General features: G+C 45.6%; 4 protein-coding genes across 23 annotated transcripts in view; 2 read left to right on the plus strand and 2 right to left on the minus strand.

The window, feature by feature from the left end:
* On the plus strand, window positions 1,298-3,261 carry LOC8065594. The gene has a single exon (XM_002437513.2). It carries the CDS (start codon window positions 1,689-1,691, stop codon window positions 3,066-3,068), a length of 1,380 nt encoding a protein of 459 aa, XP_002437558.1. The 5' UTR covers window positions 1,298-1,688; the 3' UTR covers window positions 3,069-3,261.
* On the minus strand, window positions 3,187-17,500 carry LOC8064958 (protein DETOXIFICATION 16). Of its 18 annotated transcripts, none has more exons than XR_002448619.1 (10): window positions 17,149-17,498; window positions 16,273-16,823; window positions 16,043-16,129; window positions 15,520-15,576; window positions 15,179-15,417; window positions 14,455-14,573; window positions 14,296-14,382; window positions 13,504-13,593; window positions 12,030-12,093; window positions 11,048-11,946 (listed from the first exon to the last, which is right to left on the minus strand). XR_002448619.1 is itself a non-coding variant. In XM_021450086.1 (9 exons), the coding sequence occupies exons 1-8, from the start codon at window positions 17,413-17,415 to the stop codon at window positions 13,537-13,539; spliced, it is 1,464 nt and encodes a 487-aa protein (XP_021305761.1). In that variant the 5' UTR covers window positions 17,416-17,498; the 3' UTR covers window positions 3,187-3,318; window positions 13,504-13,536. The 18 variants fall into 18 exon arrangements, 9 of the variants coding, with proteins under 9 accessions (XP_021305761.1, XP_021305760.1, XP_021305759.1 ...); XR_002448616.1 differs by having other exon boundaries at window positions 12,030-12,099; XR_002448618.1 differs by having other exon boundaries at window positions 12,030-12,124.
* Window positions 8,898-10,943, plus strand: LOC8064957 (protein O-linked-mannose beta-1,4-N-acetylglucosaminyltransferase 2). Of its 2 annotated transcripts, XR_002448625.1 has the most exons (3): window positions 8,898-9,208; window positions 9,289-10,659; window positions 10,834-10,943. XR_002448625.1 is itself a non-coding variant. In XM_002437514.2 (2 exons), the coding sequence occupies exons 1-2, from the start codon at window positions 9,079-9,081 to the stop codon at window positions 10,545-10,547; spliced, it is 1,389 nt and encodes a 462-aa protein (XP_002437559.1). In that variant the 5' UTR covers window positions 8,898-9,078; the 3' UTR covers window positions 10,548-10,909. The 2 variants fall into 2 exon arrangements, 1 of the variants encoding a protein (XP_002437559.1); XM_002437514.2 differs by having other exon boundaries at window positions 9,289-10,909.
* LOC110431236 overlaps window positions 17,920-18,269 on the minus strand; it is a 37,955-nt gene continuing 37,605 nt past the window's right edge. For both annotated transcript variants that reach the window (XM_021450078.1, XM_021450077.1), the window contains exon 15: window positions 17,920-18,269. This exon is cut by the window's right edge. In XM_021450078.1, the coding sequence (XP_021305753.1) occupies window positions 18,262-18,269 (8 nt within the window). In that variant the 3' untranslated portion in view covers window positions 17,920-18,261.

Raw genomic sequence — 18,269 nt, forward strand, 5'->3', positions numbered from 1 at the left:
TGGGTGTATCGGTAATTCATCTGACTATGGCCAAAGGATGTGACATGATTTATTTTTTATACAGCTATTGGCTTACTATGAAAATTATAGGAGAAATTCAGTCCTAAACACGGAAAATATCATGGTATTGTCTGCTGGGGGCATTTATCTCTGCCTATGTTATGACTGGGGAAGCCATCGCATAAGAAAGCTAAACTACTTACTACAACACACGGGTCTTTATTAAGAATCTTTTAGATAAAATGTCACTTTGATGTTGGTATGTATTTCTACAGTATTATTATCTTATCGTGTGATCGTGTGTTTTTAGTGTAAAAATTTAGTTAACCCGTAGCAACGCACGGGCACACTACTAGTTTTATATAAGGCCTTGTTTAGTTCCGAAAAAATTTCGGATTTCGGTACTGTAGCATTTTCGTTTTTATTTGACAAATATTATCTAATCATGGACTAACTAGGCTCAAAAGATTCATCTCGTGATTTCCAGTTAAACTGTGTGATTAGTTTTTGTTTTTTTCTATATTTAATGTTTCATGCATGTGCCGCAAGATTCGATGTGACAGGAAATCTTAAAAACTTTTTGAATTTCGGGGTGAACTAAACAAGGCCTAAGGCATAGATTGAAAACGGTTGGAATTTTGCTCGATCCGTTTGCGTTTGGTTTGGGCCGGGATTCAAAATGCGCAGTAGCACCTGCACCGCTAGCTCAACCAGGGCTTTTTTTAGATGCGAAATCTTTTTGGATTTCGCTACGGTAGCACTTTCGTTTGTTTGAGGCAAATTTTATCTAATCATATACTAACTAGGGTCAAAAGATTCGTCACACGATTTATAGGCAAACTGTATAATTAGTTTATATTTTCGTCTATATTTAGTGTTTCATACATGTGCCGAAAGATTCGATGTGACGAGAAATTTTGAAAAAAAATTAGATTTCGGCGCGAACTAAATAAGGCCCAGTTCGCTTAGCATGTATGTCATGCATTCATTTTATATTTGTTGTCCTACTAGGCCAGCCACAGCAGACGGCCAGCCATTTCTAAAGGCCGGGATGAAAATTTTTTTGGATGTCATATCGGATGTGTCGGAAGGATATCGGGAGAGGTTTTTAGAAACTAATAAAAAAATAAATTACATAGCTTGTCAGGAAACTGCAAGACAAATTTATTAAGCATAATTAATCTGTCATTAGCATATGTGGGTTACTGTAGCACTTAAGGCTAATCATGGAGTACCTAGGCTTAAAAGATTCGTCTCGCGATTCTCAACTAAACTGTGTAATTAGTTTATTTTTTTATCTATATTTAATGTTCCATACATGTGTCTAAAGATTCGATGGGATGGATGAAAAAATTTTTTTAGGTAGGAAACTAAATAGGGCCTTAAAAAAACAAGCACGCCCATAGTTTCCCGCCGTACATATCCCGTCGGTCCCGTACGTCCTGCCCAATCCAATTCAAAACCTCCTCTCTCTCTGCTGCCTGGTCAGAGAGGTCTCAGCGACTTCGCCGTATCGGCGGGCGCCTGCAACACCGTCCAAATACACGGGCGCGGCACGCCGGAACACCGAGACATGCTCACATATGCACGGCGGCCGGGCGCGGGCGGCGGCGGCCATTTTTAAGTACAGTAATAAATAAGTGCCAATCGCCAACCTGATCACTCCACGCCATCCTCTTCTTCCTCTAATGTCGATGAGCAAGCTCGCCGTGGGCGTGGCCGGCGGGTGGGCCGACCTCCCGCGGGACCTCCTCGAGTCCGTGCTCGCCCGCCTCCCCGTGCCGGACCGCGTCCGCTTCCCTGCCGTCTGCACCGCCTGGCAGTCGGCCCACACCGCCGCGGGGATTCAGCACGCCGCGCTGTCCCCGTGGCTCATGCTCCCCTTCAACCCGACCGCGCGGGTTGACAGCGTCGACGACAACGACGGGAGCTGCGCCAAGCTCACGGTGGTGCGGTTCCTGAGCCTGGCGGAGGACCGGGCGTACGCGATCCGTCAGCCGGCGCCGGCCGCCCGTGAACGCCTCTGCGTCGGCTCGTCGCCGGACGGGTGGCTCGTCACCGCCGATGCCTGCTCGGAGCTGAGCCTTCTGAACCCGGTTACGGGCGCGCAGCTCCGCCTCCCGCCCGCCGCCACGCTCCCGTTCGTCGACGCACGCCGTGGCGCGGACGGCCGCGTCGAGAGCTACGGCCTGCGGTTCTCCTTCTTCGACGGCGGCTGCGGCGAGGAGGAGACGCTGGTACCGCCGGAGACGCTCGCGCCCGACAGGCTCCGGTTCGAGGTGTACGAGAAGGCTGTCGTCGTGTCGGCACCGCGGAGGTGTGGCACCTCGGCCTCCTCCTGGGGCGGGTACGCTGTGCTGCTCATCTGCCAGCCCCTGGGCCGCCTCGCCGTCGCGCGTGCCGGGGACGCGGAGTGGGCGCTGCTCGACGCCGACGCGCCCGGGCGGTGCTGGGTGGACGCGGTGCGCGCGTCGTCGTCCTCCGCCCGGCGTGACCATCAGCCAGTGTACACGATGGACGCCGCGGGCCGCGTCGACGCTTGGGACACGGACGCCGCCACGGCGCCCAGGGCGGTCGCGCCGTCGTGCGTCTGCACGGCCCGCGCGTGCGCCATGTCGGCGGCGTGCCGCAAGTACCTCGTGGAGCTCTCGCCGGGGTGCCTGCTGCAGGTGCACCGGCTCCGTGAGGCGGCGCACGCGCGGTACGCGTGGGAGCCCCGGCCGGAGCACGTGGAGTACACCACCACGGGCGCCGAGCTCTTCGAGTGGACGGCCGCCGCCGGCCGATGGGCGCGGGCGGACGGCCGCGTCGTCCTGGGAGGGCGCGCGCTGTTCCTCGGGAAGAGCGTGTCGCTGTGCGTCCCCGCGGACGACGCCGGGGTGAGGAGTGACTGCGTCTACTTCACCGACGACGGACCGTGGTCGCACAACCGATGCCACGAGGTGGCGCCGGACGTGGGCGTGCTGGACCTGACCGACGGGAGCTACCGGCCGCCGCGCGGCGCCGCCAGGGACCTGCTCTGGAAGTGGCCGCCACCGGTTTGGGTGTTCCCGTCACTCGCCGACTGACTGATCCGCCCCCTGCCTCTGAATCTTGGAAGCTTCTATGACAAATCAGTGTGTAGAGCTCATCAATTTCTCAGAAAACAGCGGCTCAACTTCTCGTTGACCTGCTGCAACCTGTGTGCATGCATACGAGTAGTAGTTCTTTAGATTAATGAGGATTGCGTTGAATAATAATAAGAACACGTGTAAGTTGTAACAGAGGTCAATTTCTTTGTTGACCTCTTGCATCGACACGCTGTTGACTGCGGAAAGCCTGCAATAAATAAATAGATGTCGTTTTAAAAAAGAAAGATAAATATATGTATATAAAATAACAAATCTCAATATGTACTTTAGCTTTAGGCAAAAAAAACTTTTTTTAGTAGGGTTGGATTTCTATTTTTTTTTTTAAGAAAGGCACTGGAACTTTCATAGTTCCATTAAACATGAACCTAGGTGTCATCGATTACCAAACACGAGCGCACAAAGACAATCATATGTCTTGATGACCTCGTGCAATAAAACGTTGCTGCTTGACAAAAGTCGACCAAAAATCATTTTGTACTTAATTTCAAGTAAAAAAAAATACCATGAATAAATTTAGAAAAACTCATTCTGTACCCTTTTTTTTATTTTAGAGCAAAGTTTGTAAAAGGGCCGAAGGTACAAGGCCCATTAAGGAATGTAGCAAAGGAAAGGGTTGAGAAATTGGCCGCATGCAAGCGCCACATTCAATGTCCACTTTTTAAAAAAGCAAACGCCATAGAAATACAAATAATATAGATTTATTTGCGAGTCAAAGGTCATGTTTGATCTCCTCTTTTAAACTTTAAAACTTTAAAAACATTAGAGCACTTTAGCTCAGTTTTGAGATCTAAAGCTCTCATATAAAGGTAAAATAAAATTTAGAGCCATCTTTAGACCACCTACCTATAGACTTTAGTTCTAAAATTTAGAGGAGTGGATCCAAACAGACCCAAATCTACTTCACATTTTTCGCACAACTTTGACTATAGGTAAGTAAAATAATATGGATTTATTTACGACATAAATTAGCATTACTAGAAGAGCCTGGCCAATTTCTTTTGATCATATTATCTTTTGTGAGAATTGCATTGTTTAAGATCATCCACATAAAGATTTTAATTTTTGTTGGAACTTTGCCTTTCCAATTTTTCTTATGATATTGAACTACATCATTAGAGGTTATAGCATGTATACAGATTTAACACTGAATTTATCATCCAAAGTTCCACCTAATTATTCCCTACTCTTTGTTAACTGGATACCAGCAACATCCGTTTTTTTTTCACTTCAGCCTCCAATCATCCACTAACCATGTAGCGAACGTCATCTGCCGCTGATGTATTTTCATGTCATGAACAGTTATATCCTACTGTTCACACATGAAACATTTGACAAAAGGGGTGCCATGTAACCAAAAGTTCCTCTAGAAAAGCGTTTTACTAACACTACAATGAACTTGTATTTCTAGTTGGATTGAGTACCAATGCAGCGGCGAGCGGGGATCAATTTTGTAGACATGAATCTGTGTACCACCGCAGGCACATACACGAAGGAATAGTACTTATTAAATTTTAAAATAAATTAATTTCAATAAAAAAAAAGATGTGGGTGTTCATGTCAAATCAATTACTCAATGTAGGTAAGCAAATTTCACCATAAGAAACCTAATCAAATTACGCTCATTAGTAACGATCTTGCATGACAAATTTGTGTTCATCAGTTTATTTCTTTTTGACATATCAGTTTGTTTGTTTGTTAGGATGTGTTTGGTTCCATCTTTTATTTTTAACACCATAAATTTTTTAAGTCTAATTAGTTTATGATTGAATAATAATTATCAAATAAAACGAGAATGCTATAATATCGACTTTAACATCTCCTTAGACCATGCACGAGTCATGATTGATGGGCTTGAAAGTGAATGTTCGGCCGGGCGGTCACACATTAAAAAAAAAATCGTTCCTTTGGCCTCTTCCTCGCCTATATTCATCAGCTGGCTGCTGGCCTGGTCCAGACAAAATGGGAACGGGAAAGCACGTCCTCTAATATCTACTCTACAGTCCTACTAGCTAGCTACCTAGCTAGACCACCTGTTAAGTACTCCTCCTCCTATATATGGTACTACTCGTAAGTAATAGCTACTAAACTGACTCTCTCTCTCAACAAACTAAAAAAGCTAGCTAGCTAGCGAGCGAGCAGCAGTACGTGTGACTGACGAGCAGGACGACCTCGCTCTCTTCTCATGCAATGGAGCAATGATCATGCATGGGAAGGACGGAAGGCAGGCAGGCGAGACAAGACCTAACGCAATTCAGCTAGCGGTCGATCGGTCGGTGTGGATTATTGTTGTATGGCCATGGACATGGACGAGACGACGTCGTATTCCTAGCTGATTCCTAAAGCTGGGCCGGGGGTACGGTGGTGTCTGAAGCAACGTTGCTTTGCTTTTGCTTTAATTTCAATTCCACCAGACCACACATGGTGCATTGGTGCGTGCGACTTGCTGAGTGCGATCGATGCGATGCAAGCACCAAGCAGGCAGGGGAGCTTGTTTGCATCGGAAGCAACACTTCCTATTTGTGCTCGGCATGCAGGGCAGGCAGCTAGCTAGCGCCGGAATGGTCCATATCCACTTTGTTTCTCCAAGTGTTTAATTATAAAAGCTCCTGCGTACCTAACCCGTTTATATCTCAAAATATAAGGTATATATGCACTCCCTCCATTTCATCAAATTATAAATGGTTTTAATTTTTACACTCTCCGTTGTTCCAAAATATAAGTCATTCTGACTTTTTTGTTTCATTCAATTTGCTATGTATCTAGACATATTATTATATGTAGATGCATAACAAAACGAATGTAACAAAAAAAAGTCAAGACAACTTATAATTTGGAACAGAGAAAGTATTATTTAGATATGCATTATGTCTAGATATATTGTAGAAATTATGCTAGTAAAATCAGAATGACGATTGTATGAAAAAAATATACTGTTATTCGAAATGGAGGGAGTATATTTATTTTAAAATTTAGAATTTATTATCTTTAATTAATAATTAGTCTGATCGTATGAAAATAAATATACTAGTTTATAAAAGTTACTAATAAGATTTGTATTTAGAAATATTTTCTATCAATCAAACATTTTATTAACGTAAATTATATATTCTAGGAGAAACTAGCAATCAAAGTGTGATGTTGACTATAGCTTTAGATTATATTATGGAGTAAAAAAAATCACAAGCAGTACCTAAACTTGCACAACGGTATCATTGAGGTCCCTAAGTCTAAAATTTCGATATTTGAATCCTCTAACCTATACGATGATGTCACTCTAATTCCCAACTCTTAATTTATGATATTTGTGCCCTGAACTTGCTTGTATGACAATGTCATATGGATCTGCAAACTTGCACCTTAACACATACATGGCGTTGGAATGTGATGGTAATTGTGTGTGTTGACTGCCCATGATGCAAGTTTAAAAACGCTAGTAAACTTCAGCCGCAGAGGGAGGAGTAATTCCATTCCAGCGTCGGGGCAGCGAGCACGTGAAAGTGACGTTTGTACCTCCGCTTCCCATATGGGTACGTACGGCACGACAGGTTCAAGCTGCCTGCATCCGTCCTTGGTGTGAGTGCTCCTATCTTTCACCGGCCCTGTTTACATCCATTTTTTTAAGATTTTAACAATGTAGAATTTTTGTTTTTATTTAATAAATATTGTTCAATCGTAAAGTAATTAGACTTAAAAGATTCGTCTCACGATTTACAGACAAAATATGCAATTAGTTTTTATTTTTATCTATATTTAATACTCCATGCATGTGACGTAAATTTCGATATGACGAGAAATCCTGAAAAGTTTTTGGTTTTTGGGTGTTAACTAAACAAGCCCTGATTCAGTCCAAAACTGGATGAGTGATCGAACAGCCGCGGTGTGGCCAGTTGATTGATGAGATGAGATGACATCGACTTGGAGAGCATCTAGAGTCCCGTGGACCATGGGTGTTTCTAGAACACGGAAGCGCCTAGTTCGTTTAGCTGAATCTATTAGTTATTCAGCGGTATTTTTCTCTTATAATAAATCAGCCAACAATACTTTACTTTCTGTCATAGTTTATCGCCAAACGAACAAACCAGTCTTATTTCGTTATTTTTTTCAAATAGACAGTATAGCACTTTCGTTTGTATTTAACAAATATGGTCCAATTATGGATCAAAAGAATCGCATCGCAAATTACAAGCAAACTATACAATTAGCTATTTTTAATTTATATTTAATGCTCCATACATATATCGTAAAATTTGATGTGACCAAGAATTAAAAAATTTTACAAAATTTTTCAGAAAGTAAACAACGCCTTACCTAGCTCGTTCCCCTCACCCCGTCTAGCCTAGCCTGCTTGTAAAGCTATCTTCCAAGGTTATTTGCTTCCTTTGTCATTGCTCACCTCTCCTGTTGCACTGAGCACGGTAGCTCGAGTGGAGGAGAGCCAACCTTGCTCGGGCAGGAGAGCGGATTTGGCTCACCTTCCTTGGCAAGTATTTTATTGCTAAACTTACCAGGCAAACAGGCGAGGCGAGGCAAACGGCCAGCAAAGGTAGTATTTTTGAATCATAATAAACTACCAATGAAATCATTATTATTTTAAGCTTCATAGGATCTAGCTCTGACTCGACATCACGCAACAGTATCAGTGGTCATTTAAGGTTCAAGCCGTGTTAAAGTGAGACTGAGACTTTGTTTATTTTCGGAACTGTAGCACTTTTGTTTTTATTTGACAAACATTATTCAATTATGGAGTAACTAGGCTTAAAAGATTCATCTCGCGATTTATAGGTAAACTGTGTAATTAGTTTTTATTTTCATCTATATTTAATGCTCTATGTATGTGCCGTAAGATTCGATGTGACGAAAAATTTTGAAAAAAGTTTTTGGTTTTTAAGGTGAACTAAACAAGGTGTGAGAATGACATGGTAGGTGCTCCACTGGATACAGGATAAAACGAGAGTGAACGGGAGCTAGCTGCATTCCTGTTACGCTTCGGATTCAGCTGTCTCTTGTGTGGATAGATTGGGACCGAGCGTTGTTTGTACTACAAGACTGCACGAGATGTGGATGGGTCTTGATAATAAATAAAATAAATCGTCCATTCCGTCCCGTTGGGTTTCGGCGTTTGCAAGGCATCGCCAAGGCCGCAGCTCTGCACGTGCAGCCACGGGAGGACGCCGTGTGTGCATTGCTGTGCAATCTCGCCGCGCGGCAACGCACGCACAAGCCGCCTTTCTGCCTGCGTGTCGCTGCCAAGTCCTGTCCGGCGGCCCAAACAGCGGTGGTGAGTGGTGACGCGACGTGCATGACGCCATGACCATGTCCGTGGACAGTGGAGTCGCTGGCTGTCCGCGCCCAGGAACGACACTACTTGGCTACTGTTTGTGTGTCGAAGTCGAATGCGGCCTGCGCTCCGCACTGGATGCCCTGCCCGCTCTGCACCTGCACTGGATGCCCTATTGCCCTGCCCTGCCCGGCATCGTTTCCCCGGTTCCATCGCCAGGGCCAGGTTTTAACAAACCCATCGGCCATCGCACTGTCGGACGAGAAGACTGGAAAGTGGCCGTGTTCCACGTTCCCGGCTGCGGCCTTTACCGTTCCTTCACCGGACGCGCACGCGGGGTTGGGGTTGGGGTTGGGGTTGGGTTGGTACGCTGCGCTGCGCTGGGGGCCGGCGCGTCGGCTGTAGCGTAGCTGCCGTAGTTAGTGGTTGCCGCGGCTGTGGGCAGGCCCCATCCCATCCGTCCGGTCCGGTCCGGGCACCCCCACCCCCGCGCACCATCGGGCGTCAACCACCCACCAACTCGTTTCTGGTTGCTCGCCGCGGGGTCGCCATCGACGAACCCAACCCCGGCAACCCCTGCTCCTTCCTTTAATACCCTCTCGATCATCTACTGCAGCTCGCTCGCCTCCAGATCCAGCGGGCCGGAGCGGGCAGGGGTGCCTTGCCGCCATGACCATGAAGCAGCCGAGGGGCCGGCAGGAGCCGCGCCGGATGGGCAACGCCGCCATGGTCGTCACCATGCTCGTCTCCCTCTGCGTCCTCACCTACATCAAGGCGCGATACTGCTCCAACCCCTTCCGTACGTCGCCGCCTGCTCTTGCCTTCTCCTCCAACCCTGACCCCACCCCGACTCACTCACTCATTCCACTGCCACTGCAGCCAAGCCGGCGGAGGAGCTGGAGGTAGTGGAGGTGGACGAGGACTACGACAGCACGCGGTACAAGCTCTCAGGCCCCATCGGCGAGGAGGACTTCGACCCGTCCCGCCCGACCTGCTACAACACCAGCAAGCGCTCCGAGCGGTGCGCCGCCGTGGGCGACATCCGCGTGGACGGCAACCACTCGCGGATCTACATCAGCCCTCTGTCCCGCGAGTGGAAGACCAAGCCGTACGCGCGCCTGCACGACCCGGTGGCCATGGACGACGTCCGCGAGTTCACGCTCGTCCCCTTCGGTCCCGGCTCCCCCAACGGCACCGTCGTCCCGCCGCTCTGCACGCGGAACCACTCCGTCCCGGGTTTCCTCTTCTCCAGCGGCGGGTTCGCGGGCAACCTCTACCACGACTACGCCGACGTGCTGGTGCCGCTCTTCGCGTCCACGCACCACTTCGGCGGGGAGGTCCAGTTCCTGCTCGCCGACATCAAGGACTGGTGGGCCGACAAGTTCAAGCCCCTCTTCCGCCAGCTCTCCCGCTACGACGTCATCGACGTGAACAACGACCGCGAGGTGCACTGCTTCCCGCGGATCGTCATCGGCTCCACCTTCCACCGCGCCATGGGCATCGACGCGTCGCGGTCCCCCGGTGGCGAGACGGTGGCCGACTTCAAGCGCGTGCTCCGCCGCGCGTTCAAGCTGGAACGCGCCGTGGCGTCGCGGTCGGGGGCGCCCCGGCGCAAGGACCGGCCCAGGCTCCTCATCATCTCCCGCAAGAGCTCGCGCCGGTTCGTGAACGAGCGCGCCATGGCGCGCGCCGCCGCGGCGGCCAAGTTCGACGTGCGGATCGCCGAGCCGGACAACCACACGGACATGCCAAACTTCGCGCGGCTGGTGAACTCGGCGGACGTCATGATGGGCGTGCACGGCGCCGGGCTCACCAACATGGTGTTCCTGCCCAGCCGCGCCGTGCTGGTGCAGGTGGTGCCGTTCGGCGGGCTGGAGTGGCTCACCAGGGTCACCTTCAAGGACCCCGCCAGGGACATGGACGTCACCTACATGGAGTACAACGTGTCGCTGGAGGAGAGCTCGCTCAGGGACCTCTACCCGGAGGACCATTTCTACCTGAAGCACCCCTACGACGTGCACAAGAAGGGCTGGGACGCCATCAAGACGGTGTACCTGGACAAGCAGAACGTCAGGCTCAACCTCACCAGATTCACAAGGACGCTGGAGCAGGCACGAGATCTCTTGCCGTCGCCATGACTGATCCTGCTGCAGGTTTCACTTCAGAGATTGGGCTGGCTTCTTGCATTGCAATGGAGCTAGCTGCTCTGCTGCTGCGGCCTGCAGCTTCAGCTTCAGCGTCAGTCAGCTGGTTGGTAGATAGGCAGGCTCACTTCACAGTTCACACCATGTCTTCTTCTTCTTTTTTTTTTTTTGGATTTTTGTTCTATACTTGTTTTCTCTTTTCCTTTTCTCTCTCTTCCTCACCACGCTGTGGCATGATTCATTTCTTTCATTGTTTTTTTTTCTTTTTTTTTTGGTAAAGGAGGAGAGGAACAAAAACAAGGTCCGGTCGTGTCCAAGGTTAATTTACACACTGTAAATGATTGATTGTCGGTAAAGACCAACACGAGGAAAAGGTAAATTATTTGTCCATAAAGCCCATCACCTGCCCATGTAGGGTGTGGTGCGATGTGATCATGACTGCCATTGGCAGGCAAATTTTTCCCTTCAAGATTCCCAGTAGCTAGGCTTGCAAATGTGCCAATGTGACCACCACATATGTCATGTCCTGTTCTGTTGACATCATCCTCAGCAATGGAGGCATATGACAGTTTGTTTAGGAGAGGATCTTTCCAAAAAAAAAAAAAGTTTAGGAGGCCATCGCTTTATCTGAAAGCAGCATGATGCTTCAAGTCCTCGCTAGCACAGTCGTTAGCTTAACGCACCACCAACCCCCCTGTCTTCCTCTGTTTCTCCGAGAAGCCAGTTTGCAACGAGTAAAACCTGCTTGTCTATATATTTGCTAAACATGGCCGACCCTAGCTAGCTACCCTACCGTCTACGGACCAAGGAAGAGGTCTTAAACAAGCCGCCATGGACGACCCAACAAGGTGCAGTGGTTGCCCAACTGTTTCCCACACGGAAAAGAAGGGTATCACCATTGACAAGACCGTAAACCAACCGAAAGGGGAGTCATTTCTTTTCCCTCTGAGCCAACCAGAGATTATTATCTACTCCTACAAAAACGTGACAATCAGACGAGATAGCATGCCATCGATCAGCTCCGGAAAACGCCCACGCAACCGACCATGGCAGCATCCTGAAGCAAGAAGCATCATCCCTGGCGATGCAACTCCTGAAGCGTCGCAGGAAAGTTTGATTGCTCCATCTTTGGCATTTCCAAGTAGCATATAGCAAAAAAATATACTCTATGTCTAAGAGAGATTATAAAAACTAGGGATTTATAAAAGTCAAATGAGTAATGATTTGGAATGGATGGGGTAGTAAATATATTTCAGATGAGAATGATTAACCCAGACGGTCAGCATGGTGGAGTATTTCAGATCTGGAAACAGCTCAGCGTCCACGACACCCTCCACTTCCAGAGCTACCAAACTTCTGTTGCTTCCTCGCCTTTCACGATGCCATCATTGAGCTGCAGAAGCCACAAAGAAACGTACTCCAAGAACTCACATGTAAGCCAAGTACCCTGCTTTTAGGATGATAGTTCAGTCCTACCAGATCCAGGGCGTCAAGCTTGGAGCTGCTGCGTACTGCCTTGAACCCAAGGACTCATGTAGAGCTACAACTACAAGATCAACTATTCCAGTCACCTGTACATTCAAGAAAAACTGTGTTTCCGCTATAATGTATGCTCTAACTTTTTATGCATATAAAGGCTGGAGCTTCATTATTTCACTACAAGTTGAATCTGAAATCCTGAGTTAGGAATTAGGATGGCTAAATGACGGCAATGGAGAACATCAGCAAAAGCATCGTTGTCTGTTTGGCCAAAAACACAATGGTCCTCAGAACGAAATGCAGCTGTTCAACTGAAAATGAATGCACTCGTTGAAAATACGAATTCACCAATATGCAACTTTCTTGGTCAGAGATCGTTGTCTCTGCTTTTGTCAGGTTCACCCCTTTGACAATATTTTGAGATAGACCTAAGCATTAGAGCAAATGCAGCTTTTGGAGGCTATCGATTAGGGCAGGTAATTTGTGCATGTTGTTTTTTGTCCTGTATGTTATCCAAGGTTGGTAATGATGCTATCCATTGGAAGCTCTGACTTGGATACTGCTTTACGTGCTGGAGACTTCTGTGCAGCAGGGGGGACGAACGTGTGAGACAAATATATATCTAAGGTTACATTGTTCATACTACTTCACACCAGTACTGTGGCCCTATCATTATCACTCAAAACAGTGATGTTTCAAGAATTCTCTTCAAAATTCTTTGGTCAGGTAGCACATCATTTTCTTATTATTTTTGGTTCAGTAAAATGTGTGGGAATACACAGGGTCGGTGATTTCATTGCGTTGTTGAAACACAAAAATCCCACCTTTATTAAACAAAAGTCCACAATACAGCTCCCAAAGAACGTGGGCATATTATAGTGAAATGGTGCACCTTCTCAATTTTTTTTGCCTAAATCTTTCTCCTTTTCATTCTATATGTATAACCGAGAGATCCGTATCAACAACTAAAGCATGATGGACTGTTACATCAGATGCTTGAATGCTTTCTTTAAGATCGAAGCTACACTAGCAGAGTAACCTCCTTAAGGAAAGGACAATGGGTTAGGTAAAACAATGCATCATAATAGTAAATTAATGATGTGTACTGTCTGCCTTTAAATAATCGTGAACCATAACTATACGATCTGGGAAAGAGGGGGGAGACATAAAGAAAAGCCTTGTTGCTGCTATATTTTACATGTTTTTATGACTTCAATTTCTGTTTTCCTGGATTTTCTTCCATCTACTCCCACCAAAGCCAAAATTGGCAAACTTTGTTTGGAAAGTTCCTCTGCAGTGCACATCTTTTATGAACTGCGGATTGTGAACTTATGCAAAATAGATGTGTGACATGAGTTAGTCATGGCTAGCCATGTAATATTTCGTGTTGAAGTGTTTTCATTCTATCGACTACACAGAAAACAATTCTCAAATGCTGAAAAGTATCAATTATATAAAAGAAAACAGCTACCTTTAAGGGTGGTATAATCACAACTGACGACATTCAGATCAATGTAATGCTGCCGTCTGAAAACTGAACTCTAGCTTGGGCCTTTTCAGCCTAGAACAGTAAAAGATGTGAAAGAGTCGTTAGTTTTAGCAATTAGAGAACATAGTGATTCAGCATTCACATCAACAAAGCACAGGAAAGTATGATTGGTAAGTGACGCCTTAAATCCTTATAGGGTATTATAATACCCACTTTGATTAGAGGTGGCCGCCCACGTGTAGTAGTGGTAGTTAGTCGCATGTCCCAGGAATTTAAAGTGAATCTACTAGTATATATCTCTTGGACAAATATAGTTAGCTCCAGGTTAAACTAGTAACGATGAAAATTGAAGCAAGGTGCTATGCACGTGTAGGCCTGTGCCTATCTTTAGTGGAGTGAGGGCAATGCTTCAAGCAAATTTTAGAACTTAGGTGCCACATGCATTTTGCAATATACATTCAACAAATTTGTTCTAAATAGGCCTCCTTATCATGCCAAGGTGATATACAGATGACTAATGATTGCCATGGATTAGTTTGTGAAAGTAACTTAGAGAAAGAATAATTGCAATATTATTTCTTAGAGAGAAGAAATCCCAGCAATCTATAGTGATAAATTTTGTTTTGCATTATGTTCCCAATTGATGCAAACCTGCTCCATGTGTACAGTCCCTTGCCCAGGCTGCCCCCTCTCACAACTACGATCCAATTCCATCAGTAGAAACTAGAGAGCATGCATTCTGTTGATTGTAGCACAAGAAGTTTAAGGGTGTACCTCTTCATTCCAGTTGGTTCGAAGCATCATCACGACCAAAGCAAATATTTGCACTGCCATAGCACATATGATTCCCAGCCAAAGGCCCTGGCACAGGAAGGGAACACATATCAATATATATCTTGTCATAATTACATAAAAGTAAACAGTCGAACCTACCTTACCACCAATATTCAGAATAAATGCAAAAGTAACAGCTGAAGGGAGACCAATAGCATAGTAAGCAAACAGATTGATAACCGAGCATACTTTCTGCCAGCCACATCCTCGAGCCGCGCCTTAAAAGCAACAGGCAGATAATGAACATATGTCAGCCAGGATCAGTTAGACAAAGGATTACTGATATTATGATTATGGAGTGTCATGATAAAATCACTGACAAGTCTGATTCAGGAACTACAACTCCTGTACATAATACTTGTGCCGCTCTTCTTTGGTAAAGGAATAAATTTTTTTGAACAAAGTGGCAGGTAAAGGAATGAATGATACCTAGAAAAAACAATAGGTTTGGGGATTGTATGGCTTACTGGTGAAACCCTCTTACTTGTAGCATGCAATGCCAAACACATTGGATCTTTTTTTTTTTCTATTATGAGATTATGACTTATGAGAGCACTGGGCATGTTGGATATGTGATAATTTTCTACATAACCTGCTCAGCCGGCATAGCAAAGGCAATTAATGTACATGTATCGATGACACCATAATGAGGCAAGCAAACCAACACCAAGACCAACTGATCAAGTGATCAAACAAAATAAAGCTAAGCAACTTTGCAATAATGATATTCTGATTACAGTATGTGTATATGAATTTCCCAACAGGGAGCAGAAGCACTATGTGATGCAAATGCTGCATACTAGACAATGGAATTATCCCAAACCTGATAGCGTGCATTGTGTTCCATCCATGAAGTCAGAAGTAGCAAGAATTGGCATCATAATCGATACATGCTTCACTACGTCTTCTTCATTGCTGTACAAATAACCCCAGACATCTCGCACTAATACTGTGATGATAGCTACAAAAAGGCCCTCAGCTAGGCACATGATTCCTGAAACATAAACTGATAGCCGTGCTGCATGTGGGTTCCCAGCACCTAGTTCATTGGACACTCTAATACTGCAAAGAAACAAAGAACCATGGGCAAAAACTAGTTAACCACAAGTTTCTTTTATCACAGAACAAAAAGGAGGGGGCACTTCGAATTTATGCTCCTCTGACCTTATTGCACTGCTGAGGCCACTTGGAATTGTATAGACCATCCACATTGTGTTTAGGCTGCAAAAGAGTCAAAGTTACTTCACATCAACCACTTGAAAGCATCTCATTACTAATGCATGGTTGATGACAAGACATGGCTATCTCAAGACATGAGAAAGGAAACCAATGCAACTGCAGAGTGATCAGCCATGTTACAGAACAACATCAGATCTACTCCCTCCATCCCAAATTGTAAGTCGTTTGACTTTTTTACCCCAAGTTCGACCACTCGTCTTATTCAAAAAAATTGTGCAAATATAGTCAAATTTTAAGTCAATTTTGAAGAACTTTTATTAATAAACCAATACACAACAAAAAAAAAGTGATATTTTGTACAAAACTTTGAATAAGACGAGTGGTCAAACTTGATATTAAAAAAGTCAAACGACTTACAATTTGGGATGGATTGAGTAAAAGATTGATCAGTTTAATATAATTTCTGATTACTGAAAGGGAGGAGGTATTTCAAGTTTCATTTGCTTACCTGACTGACAAAATAGAAGTTTCCAGTTTTGGATCTGGAAGAAATCCCGCTAGGAGAACCACCATCTCAAATGCCCAATACTCCAAGCTGAGCTATCTTGCAAGTCAAATTACCAGTTCCATGCAGAAAGTAGGTAAAGGTACACATTACTTCTTTGCCAAACCATAATGTTAACAATCAAGACTTATTGAAATACAAGTTTTTCACATGGTGCCCCATATCAGGCTTACCAGGTCATAAAGGTTGATGGAATTGCTAGCTTTAGATATACTTTGGCATCCTTTAACTTTAGTGCTTCCCTTGACCATCCATGCCAACTTCTTCTGCCAGCTTCAGAGACTTTCACATACACCACTAGCAATGCCACATTGAACCAGTAAGATATCGAGGTTGCCAAAGCTGCGCCTTTGTGGCCAATGCCAAAAATTTGAACCAGCAACCAGCATAGCATAACGTGAAGTAGCAAAGTAAGTCCAGAGCAAGCTACCAATATCTGGACAATATTTTGGGTCTGCAGGAATCTGGTAAGGCACTGAAGCAAACCATATGCGAAAAGACCAGGAATCAACCACTGAGCATACAGTCCAGCTTCAGATGATATCTCAGGATTTTGACCAAGAGCGATAAGGATTTGGCCAGCGAAGGCCAAAACAAAGGCCAGAGGAACACCAGTAAGCATAAGAACAATTATCGCCCTCTGCATGTGTGTCCCCAGCATGTCATATTGTCTTGCTCCGTATGATTGTCCACAAAAGGTATCCAACGCGCTTCCCATACCCAACTTGACATGGAAAAGAGTAGCACGAAATTCCAATTAATTTACTGATAGCACAGTAGGCATCACGCAGCATAGCAGTGGCCACTGGGCAACAAGTCAAAACTCATACGCCGCTCTTCTAGTAAGCACAATTATGGAGCATGTTGGACATTAATTGGAGCAATGAATTGAGAAAGTATTTACAGAACTCGTACCAATTTTGGTTATAAATTCCTTAAACAACTACCTCCTACAGCGTACATGTTCCGATTCCCCCCTGCTTTTCGGACTTGATGAACAAACAGAGAAACAGTAGTACATAACAAATGACTGAGTCAGGCGAGGTTACCACTGCACGTACCAGGACGCTGAAGCCGGTGACGTTAGCGAAGGAGGCGGCGACCGAGGCGCTGGAGAGGGAGAGTTCCCCTAGGTGTCCGGCGAACATGACGGAAACCACCTGCAGGCTGTACTGCAGCAGGCTGCACGCCACCAGCGGCGCCGCGAGCCCCACCTGACGCCGCACCTCCACACCGACCGCGGGGCGTGGAGCGGAGCGGGGCAGGAGGAGAGGCGAGGACGCCTCCGCCTCCCCGCCGGCGCCAGCGCCACCCATTTCCGCGATCGCGATGGCCTCGCGGGGTCGGAATCCGGGGTTTGAGTTGACTTGTGAATTGAGATAATAATACTACTGATTGGCTGCGCCGTGGCAACGTGGCACAGACAAGAAAAGGCGGCGCATGAGTAGATGGGCTAAAATCTGCCAAACTCTGGTTTCAATTTTTAAATTTAAAATAGTTTCTTATCTTCGTCTCAAAAATAAAAAAAAGTTTCTTATAACTTGTGGGTTTTTTCTATCATAAACCCTAAAATACTAGCACATGTATAGGAAATTTCTTGGAGAGTAATGTGCCATTCATGCTGTGCACTCCCTCCATCTTAAATTATAAATCGTTTCAAAAATCTTGCATATCATATTTTTGCTTGCACCTCTTTGTAGTAGCAAAAATATGATATCCGATCTCTCACTATTCCATTTTAATTATGACAAGCGTACCTGCACATGCTCAATACAAATAATTTGAATCAATTAATGATCCTCTTCATCATATCACAAAGATTTGCAAGGAAGAAGTCATATCCGGTGAGGTTCTTCACATTAATTTGGATGACTGTAGCATCCTACTTTTTCTCCAGCAGTAGAGTATATAACGATTAATAAGTTCTACATAACAATGTAATCATATGAAACCAAACAGTAGAGTATATAACGATTAATAAGTTCTACACGGTCTTATGTGCTCTCCAGCAGAATTCAGTTATTTTTCTGCTAGGGGGTTCTTATTTTTAACATCGATGTTATCTGTCACTTGTTCATCTGATTCAGAAGAGCATGCCATAGTCACCCCCCACCCGCTGGCACAGCAGGACTCCAAGTCCACAACACATCGGGCTCACAGGGTCATCCAT

This window comes from Sorghum bicolor, chromosome 10 (genome assembly GCF_000003195.3).
Source record: "Sorghum bicolor cultivar BTx623 chromosome 10, Sorghum_bicolor_NCBIv3, whole genome shotgun sequence".
Taxonomy (NCBI): domain Eukaryota; kingdom Viridiplantae; phylum Streptophyta; class Magnoliopsida; order Poales; family Poaceae; genus Sorghum; species Sorghum bicolor.

Bases quoted from the DNA above. Each gene is read 5' to 3' on its own strand.
- LOC8065594 (XM_002437513.2), top strand. From the start codon at position 1,689: ATGTCGATGAGCAAGCTCGCCGTGGGCGTGGCCGGCGGGTGGGCCGAC.
- LOC8064957 (XM_002437514.2), top strand. From the start codon at position 9,079: ATGACCATGAAGCAGCCGAGGGGCCGGCAGGAGCCGCGCCGGATGGGC. The intron at 9,209-9,288 runs GTACGTCGCCGC...CTGCCACTGCAG, and splicing joins ATACTGCTCCAACCCCTTCC to CCAAGCCGGCGGAGGAGCTG.
- LOC8064958 (XM_021450086.1), bottom strand. From the start codon at position 17,415: ATGGGTGGCGCTGGCGCCGGCGGGGAGGCGGAGGCGTCCTCGCCTCTC. The intron at 16,824-17,148 runs GTAACCTCGCCT...TTCCATGTCAAG, and splicing joins GCGTCCTGGTACGTGCAGTG to TTGGGTATGGGAAGCGCGTT. The intron at 16,130-16,272 runs GTAAGCCTGATA...AAGATAGCTCAG, and splicing joins CCATCAACCTTTATGACCTG to CTTGGAGTATTGGGCATTTG.